Source organism: Pediculus humanus, genomic scaffold (assembly GCF_000006295.1).
Source record: "Pediculus humanus corporis 1103172108278 genomic scaffold, whole genome shotgun sequence".
NCBI lineage: Eukaryota > Metazoa > Arthropoda > Insecta > Psocodea > Pediculidae > Pediculus > Pediculus humanus.
Window position 1 is genome coordinate 320,059 of NW_002987847.1, and position 11,225 is coordinate 331,283.

An 11,225-nucleotide genomic window follows, 5' to 3' on the forward strand; every position below is an offset into this window, starting at 1 on the left:
AAACTAATTTTAAGCTGGGTTAACTAATTCGTATCATACGATTTCTTTCTCTCTCTCTCCTCTCTCTCTCTCTTTTTTCAATCAAAGATCAATATCCTTTTCGAAATAATCGTAGCGGAATAGCGTGCGTGATAGAGAAAATGGCAAAGATGAAAATGAAAAGACAGAGAAACGTAAGAGGATGAAGAGTCGTTAAAAAAAAAAAAAAGTGTAACCAGACGGGAGAGAGAGAGAAAGATGAAAGAAGAGAAAAGAAAGAGAGAGAGAGAGAGAGAGAGAGGAAAATTGAAAATCCGAAACCGTAGTAGTCGGATGGATGATGGAAAAAAAATCCATACAATTACAAGTAAACATAGATAATGTCTCTTGTTTGTTTGTTTGTTTTCCCTCCCTCCCTCCCTCCCCCTTCGTACATTTTGCGTTTGTTGGGTTCGAGCATGAGATTACCTTGCAATGTTATATTAGTTACACCTGCTCCACGATTCATCATTCCCTTTTTCCAGAATCGCAATTCATTCTCTCTCTTCTTCTTCTTCATTTTAACCATTGACGACGTTTCATTCTTTCATTCAATTCTTTTAAACACAAACGCGCGCATTCTCACCGAACGAGAAAAGAAAAACCCGCGGATTTACAAGGTCGCGACAAAATACAAATTTCTAAGTAAAATCGATTAAAATTTAATTTTTTCCTTCCCTCCCTCCTACTTCTCCTCCTTTTCCTCCTACTCCTCCTCCTTCTAAACTTAAAATATCCGCTTAAATCCAAATCCGCCCGCCGTATTCTCTCTCTCACTCTCTCACACATTGTATTTTCTTCAGGCATCAACGATTTGCATGCTGACTTAACTCGCCGACATTCCACCGGAGATACCTACTACCACACCGCATACCTGACTAATTTAAACGACCTTTTTCGTTTATCGACCGTTCTCTAACGCGCACATATAAAAAAACTTACGCATGCATACCTAAAATATAAAGCCATCATTTTCGAAGGATGCCATTATGCCATCAATTTGCTTGCCAGATTCGAGATGGCATTCGATGACGATTTTAAAAACCCAAAAAAAAACTTTTTAAATAAAAATTTATTAATTTTATCCAAATCTACAAAGCCAAAAAAAAAAAAAAAAAAAAAAAAATTCAAAACCGAATCAAATCAATCCGATCATCCATTACGTAATTTTCTTTTTAAGCGCACACAAAATAATATAGTCCTCTCTCTCTCTCTCTCTTTCTGATTTTTTCTTCTCTTTCCGTCTCTCTTTCTCTCTCTCTTTTTTTTTTTACATTCAACGTTTCTGACATGGACAAAAGTGGTTTTCAAACGAAATCATTTATTTTTTTTTTTTTTTTTTTTTTTTTCTTAAACATAATCACGCAAACCCTTGAACACATGCCTCGAGATAATTTTTTTTTTTTTTGTGAATAGATTTTTATTAGCTTGATCGTTGTGTTCCTAATAATTTTTTTTTTTTATGAAAAAAAAAATATTTCCAAATCAGCACCTTGAATTCTTTTCATTTTTTACCATTATCATTATTATTACCATTCCTAATATTACTACTACTACGACTACTACTATTACCATTACGAAAACTTTTTCAACCCTTCATTTTTCCGTTCATCATCATCATCATCATCATCATCATCATCATCATCATCAACTACTACTACTACTACTACTTCCCTCCCTACGGAAATTCATAACCCGGAAACGGAATTTTTCCACAAAACTTATTCTTCCTTTTTGATTCGAACTCACTCTCTCTCTCTCTCTCTCTCTTTCTCTCTCTGCTACGCAATACGCAATCGGTTCGGTTTTTTTTTTTTTTTTTTTTTTGAATGCGTAATAATTATAGATATTCAAACCTTGTCGTCGTTTCGCCGCGTAAGTCGTGCGTAAAAACCGACCGCGAAACGAATTCAAAACGAATGCGAAGAAAAACGGTGCGTTTTTTAAATATGGCAAGTTAATCAAAGGACACCAACCGCCACCAACCACCAACCACCAACCACCACCACCACCACCACGCGTGTCGCCGCCATTAATAAATATTAAAAGAAATTAACATCAATTAAACGCTTTCGTACTAATTCAATAATAATAATAATAATAATTAAGCCGAGTTTTAAAAAAAAACCGATTCGAACGTGGAGCCGATGGCGGGTAATTGGTAATCGATTAAAAATAATGACAATAACTCACCTTCTCGGCTTTGGCCTAACAATTTCGTGCGTTCCTTCCGTTATGCAAAGAGGACTTAAAGGACTCCTATAGTGATCTATGTCTTTAAATTCTGGCATCGGATACGGTCTCCCTCCGGACATTTTTTCAACCTGAAAAATATCAACAAAAACAACAAAAAACCTAAAATCAATAAGTTATTAAAACGAACGGAATTTTTTTTTTTTTAATAAAAATTCGCCAAAAAATTTTTTTTGCATTAAAATTACGTATTCGTGCAATCGCACGCACTCACGCACTTACGCACACGGTAATAAGGCGGCATTAAATTAAAATTTCGCAAAAAAAATTAATTTAAATTAAAAAAATTTTTTATTTCGTTATATATTTGGACACTTTTGTAAAACGTAAATCATTTTTGTCCTGATATGCCACAACAACAACAACAAACAACAAACAACAAACACAACCGGTGATCGGTTATTGGTTTTTTTCTGCTTCATTGTTTTTACTTTTTCACAGTTTTATACAAACCGGTTTCAAAACTTGGCTTAAAAATTAATTGTGTCAAATACGAAATGAAATGAAATGTGTGAAACGAATTATTATGTTTTATGGCGACAAATTAATAATAATGTTAATAATAATAATAATAATAATAATAATAATAATAATAATAATAATAATAATAATAATAAAACTCCGAGGCGTTTAAAAAAAAAAAAAAATTTTATATTCTACTTGTATACGTTGATATTTTAAAATTTTATCATTGCAAATCAATTTTTTTCAATGTTCGTCGAGTTCAAAACAGTTCATCCCCCCCCCATTTTTTAAAACAATGACATTTTTGTTAATTTTCTTTATACCACTCTCTCTCTCCCTTCCCCCCCTCTCTCTCTCTCTATTTAGAAAACAATAAAAAAAAGTAAAAAATATTTTCACATAATTTTACTCGTGAACGTGTTTTTTTTACTCTACGTCGGACTGGTTTCGTGTAAAAAAAAAAAAAAAAAAAAAAAAAGATGGAATAAAAAATTTTTTCGGGGAAAAAAAATGACGACATGTCACGTCGTCGTCGTAAGTCATATAGAAAAAAAAAAAAAAAAAAAAAAAAAAAAAAGTAAAAACTTTTTTAAAAATCTTTCAACCAGAAAACGAATCCGGTACTAACTACTACCGTGCATGTATATAAATTGAGAAATCCCCGAGTAATAATAATGGGTAGCTACCTAGCTAGCTGGCTGGCTATCTACCCATCTATCCGTGAAAGATTTGAAGAGAAAAATCCCTCGAGGGGATTTCCTATTTAAAATCCTATATTATTTCGGTTATGGAAAGAACGCCACCACCACCATCATCGGACTCGATTACAAAAAAAAAAAAAAAACCTCCTGTAATTATTATCATTTTTAACGCGTGTTTGTTGCACCTGGTCCTTTTTTGACCAGAAAGAGAAAGAGGTAGAGAGAGAAAAAATTTCCAATCGTCATCGACTACTACCACGAATAAAATTTTCATGACATTTAAACAATGAACAAACCAAATTATGAATTATTTCTATCGATTTCGTTCAACGTGGAAGAAAGAAAGAGAGAGAAAGAGACAGACCTAGAGAGACTAGAGAGTGAGAGAAAGAGAGAGAGAAAAAAGAAAATTTACGATGACGCGTGACGTACCAAAAAAAAAAAAAAAAAAAAATAACGTGATTCGAAAAAAAAAAAAAAAAATTATTGTGCAGAAAACTTATTATTTATCATCATTATCGTTATTATTTTATTTTTTTTTTTTCCATCTTCTTCTACAAAGCAATATAATATTAATAATAATAATAATGATAATGATAATAATAACTGTAACACAGAAACAAATCGATATATGCAAAAAATGTTGTTTCGGTTTTTCATTAAAAAATAAATAATTAACGTTACGAAATGACAATGATGATGACGATGTTGCCAACTTTTAAAAAATTAAATAATTAATATCGTACTCAGACAATCGCAAGAACAACCAGAACAACAACAACAACAACAAAAACATTTTAAATTAAAAAAAAAAAAAAAAATTTTTTTTTTTTTATTACTATTTAAACGTTGTGAAGGTTGATTAATCTTGGCTGGAGGACGTTCAACGTCCGAGAACAGAATCTAATTCATTTGCAGAAGTTTGCACGCGCACAAACACACACACACACACACGCATAATAAAAAACTCTTTGATTAATAATTCCTTTTCTTTTCTGTTTTTATTACATACGATAAAATTATTCGGATTCGAGACTTGTAACGACTAACTCTCATCCATTCGAATCATCATCACTACCACCACCACCACCGTACCTTAATTTCTAGCAAAAACAATAACAAAATTTTACTCGTACCGGGGGGACACAGGCACAGGCACACAAACAAACCGAGGCCGAATTCGTATTTCACACAAACAAGCAAATCTTCTTAGCAAAACGAATCCCACAAAACTTTTTTTTTTTTTTTTATTTTCAATTCAATGACACAATCAAATTGCAAAAAAAAAAAAAAAAAAAAAATACCTAAAATGAATACCTGACTTCGTTTTTTTTTTTTTCCTTTTCTTTCAATGAATTTTACGATGTTTTCGTTGTGCCATCTTTGATTTTAAAACCTTGATTTGATGACTAAAAACTGAAACGAAGAATAAAATCACGGTATTAAAAAAAAAAAACGAATAATGATAATGATAATGATAACGATAATAATAATAATGTTTTAATAACGTTCGTGTTTTGTTTTGTGAATTATGTGCTCTTTATTGCGGTTTAAATTAATAAAAAAAATTTATTTTTTATTTTTCTCCACGTGAAATTCTTTCAATGAAACTCGAAAAATTATTATTATTATTATTATTATTATTATTATTATTATTATTATTTTCGGTTATAAAAAAATTTTATTTTTCGAATTATGTATTTTTAACCTCTCTCTCTCTCTCTCTCTTATTAATTTATGCCCTACATCCTATGTTTCGAATAATTTTTTATTTTTTTAACTTCATCATTCGTTCACGTGTCTTTATTATTATTATTATTTTCATTTAAAACAATACGTTTTGACTTAAAGTTAAAAAATCCCCATCCCCTCTCGACTGACTGACCCCCGTGATATACGTACAACAGGAAATCCCATCCAATTATTATTATTATTATTTACCCTTTTTTATAATAATCCATTAACATTAACAAACACCGTTTCCGACATTCTAGGTAAAAAAAAAAAAAAATTTTTTTTTTTTTTTATCGTTTTAAATTTTTTATTATAAACGTAAACGACGATAATAATTTTTTTACATTCACGCAGGTGTGCAAGTTGTCATTATTATTATCATTATTATTATTAACAACATCGATGATGAGACTTTAACGATTGACCTGAATGATATCTTTGTTTTTTTTTTTTGTTTTTTTCCAGATCGAAATGAAACACGGATGGAATAATTTAGTCGTCGTAATATATATACATATATATACACGCACACGCACACACACACGCACGCACATTGTATTGCCTATTAAATTAATAAAAAATTTGAAAAAATAGGGTCGACGACGTGACTTGCATGGTGAAAACAACAACAAAAAAAAAAAAAAGAGAAAAGGAAAAAACTATTATGAATGCAAATGTTGTAAAGTTTTGTGAACAATAATAATAATAATAATAATTCGATAAAAGTTGATAAAAGTTCAAAGCTCTAAGAAAGCTTTAAGAGAAATCATTTCGAATGATTGGTCATATCATAATCATTTTCAAATTTCCAAACAATCAATCAATCAGTCAATCACAGTCTTTATCGATTGGTGTGTGCTTTTGTTTTTTGCCAAATGATACGAAGGACTCCATAACTTTTTTTTTTTAATTAAGGCATGAATGGTAATCTGTAGGTAAATGCTTTCGAAATGTTTCCTTCTCCTCCTCCTCCTCCTCGATGAGAGAGAAAAAAAGAAAAAAAAAAAAAAAAGGAATTTGACAGATTTAATTTATTAAAACTATTAAGTATTTTTACATTAAAAAAAAAAAAAATTTTATTCGAATGGTTGTATAACATTTTAAACATTTTATTACGATGATGCTCCACATAATAACAACTTGATAATAAATATATTTATTACTATTATTATTATTATTATTACTATTTTATTATTATGACAAAAACATTTTTTTAATGTGAAAAAAAAAAAAATATATATATAAATTTTTGGAAATTAAAAATGATAACTCGATGAAAAAAAATGACATTAACTAAATTATTTTTTAAAATAAAACTCGAATCCTTTTAACTATTTTATTGTTTAAATCGATGCACATTTAATAGTTATCGAGTAGTAGTAATAATAATAATAATTTATGTGAAGCATTTAAAGAATTTTTCTCTTTTTTTTTTTTTTTTTAACCCCAAACTATTTTAATGTGAAAACGAGAAATCTTTTTGAATTAAACATGGCTTTAAACACATTCGTACAGAATTCGAAACACCAGAGTTATTGATTTTTATTTTTTATCATTTAAAATATAAGGAAATTATTTGAATAAATTTCATATAAAAAGAAAAAATGATGAATCACATTAAAAAATATATATAAAGTTTTGTTGATTGTTAAATGGAATGTTTTCAGGACACTTAATAGTACCTGTCCCTTGTTTTGACTTAATAGCCTGGGGCTAAAAATTCCACTGGTTTGATGTGACCACATATGGATAGAGATGAACCGCTCTAGCCATTGACACGTTTTACTTTATAAAATAAATCGTTTTTAACAAAGAACAAATTAATGATACAATTGATTTCATTTTTTTTTTTTTTTAACATGAATTTTTCATTTAAAAAAATATACATAACATTTGCATGTGCTCCAAATGCCAATCGAGTTCGTTTTTGTTAACGAATAAAATGGCGGGTTTTCTCTATATGTATAAATTAATTAATTGTTTTATCATGTTTTTCTTTTTTTCTATTTCGATCGCGGTATATAAAAATAATTATTTACATTGACAAATTTTAAATAATCTTTTACATATGTGTAAAATTTTTTAATGTAACAATGATTCAAAAGTATTACGGGGGGAAAAAAAAAAAAAAAATTTTTTTTTTGAAAAGACAAGTACGCATACCTTACATCCACCGAATAGCCACTTTATAAGCCCAAAGATTTTTCACAAAATATTTCATCATACACCAATTACAAAAACAAGATAATGTTGTAAAATATAAAAACAATTAACTGTTAAACACATATCAAATTTTAAACAGGCATGCGTTAGTAATTAATTCGACTACATTATAAAAAAAAAAAAATTTGACGATAAACCCGTTCGCTGAGGAAACGACAACCTTTGAATAGTCATGATAAAAAGACGTAAAATGGATGAAATCGTGGCAGGAGAAATCAATTGAACCAATAACAAAAAAACATGGCGACTGATTTCAATATTATTATATTTTTTCATATAAAATGAGAAAGGGCGATTTAAAATGAACAAATTAGAAAAATTACAAACCCTGTCGGTGAGTTTATTTTTTTATAATTATTTCATTTTGTTAATTATTTTTTTTTTTTAACGTATTTTTCTTTTATAATATTATCTTTTGATTATAGTTTGATACTGACTATTAAATTTAAAAATAACCGCTTGAATTTATGATGATGATTTTCTTTTTCTTTTTTAGCGAATTTTTAAAACGTTTTTCGAGAAATAAAATAAATCTTCGTAGTAATAATTAATCGAATTAATGCTGTTTATTTATATTTACAGGGTTCTTGTTCTGCAGGATCTACTATTAAATATGGGGGATGTGCAGATGATTATGGAAATACATCAGTCATTTTTCAAGAGCCGGCAGAAAAAATAGATGCTTCTAAAGAAGTCGATCACAGTAATTTGGATATCGTTAAAGCAACTCAGTTTGGTGCATTAAATAGAGTCAAAGGTAATTATTAATAAACTTTAATTTAATTAAAAATTTTTTCAAATAAACACCTTACCAACTTTTCCTAAAACAAAAATTTAACTCATAAATTCCAATTAATTATTTTAAATAATTAAACATTAACTCCCTGAATGTTATTATTTTTCATTTTAATACTTTGTTTCTTAAAATTTTTAAAATTTAACTTTTTTTATGATAAAATTTTAGTGATTAAATAAATTTCTATGAATACTTCATATCAAAGTACAAAACATCTACTAAAAATTTTTAAAGTTTTTTTTTAAAAATTTAACTTAATCAATTAATTTTAATTATAGAATTAATAGAGGCAGGATATGATGTAAATCAACCTGATTCAGAAACTGTCACTCTACTACACTGGGCAGCCATTAACAACAGAAAAGAATTGATAAAATATTTTGTCGAGTTAGGAGCAGTTGTCGATGCTATAGGAGGTGTATTACAATCGACACCTCTTCATTGGGCTACCAGGTAAAATTTTTTTTAACTGATGATTTTGTTTTTACAAAAAAAAATTTTGTTAATAAACATATTTATCATTACAGGCAGGGTTATTTACAATCTGTAACATTATTAATGAAATTTGGAGCTGATCCATCGTTAAAAGATGGAGAAGGTTGTTCTTGTTTACATTTAGCAGCTCAATTTGGTCACACAGCAATTGTTGCATATCTAGTTGCAAAAGGTTTGAGTCCAAATCTACAAGACAAATATGGGATGACACCTTTGATGTGGAGTTCATATAAAGTTTCGAGGTGACTCAGTTAATAACACATTTCCTTAGCCCAGCTTAAAAATGCTTTTTGCTTTTTTTTTTTTTCTTAAAAAAAAAATCATGCAATAGGACAAAAGCAAGCCTAATTTTTCTGGGTGGAGGAAAACTATTAAAATTTTTATTTTAATCCATTTTTTAACCAGGTGTGATGTTTACAGTTTGGATCCTACTCGGTTATTGCTCACATTGGGTGCATGCTCCGGAGCTCAAGATAAATTTTATGGGAATACGGCTCTTCATTGGGCAATTAAAGCTAAAAATCATGTTGCAGTTAATATTTTAGTCATGAGTGGTGCCGATCTTCATATTCCAAACAATCAGGTTCATTTTATTTTTATATATATATATATAATCTCGACTCCATGTTGTGAAGACATACATGTTGTCAACATTGTATATGTTTACCCATCTGACCTTTTTTTCCTGTTTTTTTTTTTTTTTTTTTGTTTAGGGATTTACTCCTTTTAGCATGATTTCAAAGGACAAAACTCCGAATTGGGTTGGTAAAAAAGTTTTGGAAAAAATTCAAGAAGACGTACCTAGTTCGGAATTTTTTTTAAAACGTTTAATAAGAGACAAGGTAGGTACTTATAAGTATTATTATCATTAGAGGTATTATTTATCATAAATATTGACAATTTTTTTTTGTTTTTTTCCAGAGACTTCGTTATTGGTGTATGTTAGCTACTCCATTTATAGGTTTTTATATTGTTGGTTTAGTTATGCAATCAAATCAAGATTATCTAGTTAAATTAGGACTTATATTGGTGTTTTACATTTTCATATATTTCGCTGGAAAAGTTTTTTTCGACGACAGGCTTACAACAGTTTTACCCATGTCTTTGTATTTGGCCACAAAGGTAAACGAATAAAGGAAAATACGACGACGACGAGGCATGACGTCACTCACTGACATTTTCATTTTCTCTCTCTCTCTCTCTCTCTTTTTGATTTCAGTTTTGGATGTACATAACTTGGTGTTTATACATAGCTCCGAAATGTTCCATTTTACTATCCGTTATTTTCATATCATTTTCATTATTATTATGGTTTTATTTTATTAAATCCTGGAAAGGTGATCCGGGAGTCATAACGTATACTCAAGAAGAAAAATTTAGGGTGAATTAAAATTTATTATTATTATTTTTAAATGGTTGGAAAAAATATAACGGGTGTGATAATTTTTTGTTTGTTTGTTTGTTTGTTTCAGACAATTATCGAACTGGCTGAAAATGATGGATTTGAACGTCAATGGTTTTGCAGCACGTGTCTCGTACGGAGACCCATACGATCAAAACATTGCGCCATGTGCAATAGGTGCGTGGCTAAATTTGATCATCATTGTCCGTGGGTCGGAAATTGCATCGGTGCGTTTGTTTCGTCATCGATTTTCATTGATTTTATTCGGGTTTTATCATCATTATTATTAATATTATTTGTTTTTTTTACATTGCAGGTGCAAAAAATCACAAATATTTTATAGGTTACCTATGTATGTTATTAGTCATGTGCGTTTTAGTCATTCACGGAGCGACCGTGTATTGGAACGCTGTGTGCAAAATCACTCCGATATCGGAAAGTTTTTGGACGGCCGTAGGAGATTGCTTGTCTTGCGAGGGTTGGGTATCGTGGGTCGCAGTTAACGCTCTACTACATTCCGTTTGGGTCGCGAGTCTTTTATGCTGTCAAATGTATCAGGTGTGCATGCGAGGTCGCGAAATCGTATTAACCGCAAAAATTCAAAAGGGAAACTAAATCATCATTATTTTAATTTTTTTTTTTGTTAAGATTTCTTGCCTGGGTATGACAACGAACGAGAGAATGAACGTGGGAAGGTACAAACATTTTCACACGGTCAACGACGTCAAATCAACCAAAAGCCCGTTCGATCACGGTCCTTGTCAAAACATAATCGACCTCCTCGGGATAAGATGTTTCGGTTTGTTCAATCCGGATTACACGGATTGGATGACGCAGTATCAATTAATAGAAAAAATCGAAATAGCACCTTTGCTTCCTGAAAAAGATAATAATTATCAGTATGTTTAAACTCGATTATGATGCATTAAAAAATCGTTTTTACTCTTCTTTTTATTATCATTATCATTATCATTATCATTATTATCATTATTATTAATGACATTAATAATTGTATTACATTGAACGTGAAAATATTAAATTTACAAATAAAAAAAAAAACAGTATTAATATTATTACTATTATTATTAACTTTTTAATAAAAACGTATTATTTATATAAAATAATAATAATAATAATA

At 29.4% G+C, this 11,225-nt stretch overlaps 1 protein-coding gene across 1 annotated transcript; it reads left to right on the top strand.

Moving 5' to 3' along the window:
• Positions 1-7,695: 7,695 nt before the first annotated feature.
• Positions 7,696-10,996, top strand: Phum_PHUM506720 (zinc finger protein DHHC domain containing protein, putative; the record flags this gene model as incomplete). Its single annotated transcript, XM_002430941.1, has 11 exons — positions 7,696-7,728; positions 7,977-8,151; positions 8,469-8,643; positions 8,718-8,927; positions 9,106-9,268; positions 9,399-9,527; positions 9,607-9,807; positions 9,905-10,066; positions 10,158-10,314; positions 10,404-10,645; positions 10,736-10,996. 11 exons carry the CDS (start codon positions 7,696-7,698, stop codon positions 10,994-10,996), a joined length of 1,908 nt encoding a protein of 635 aa, XP_002430986.1.
• Positions 10,997-11,225: the final 229 nt, after the last annotated feature.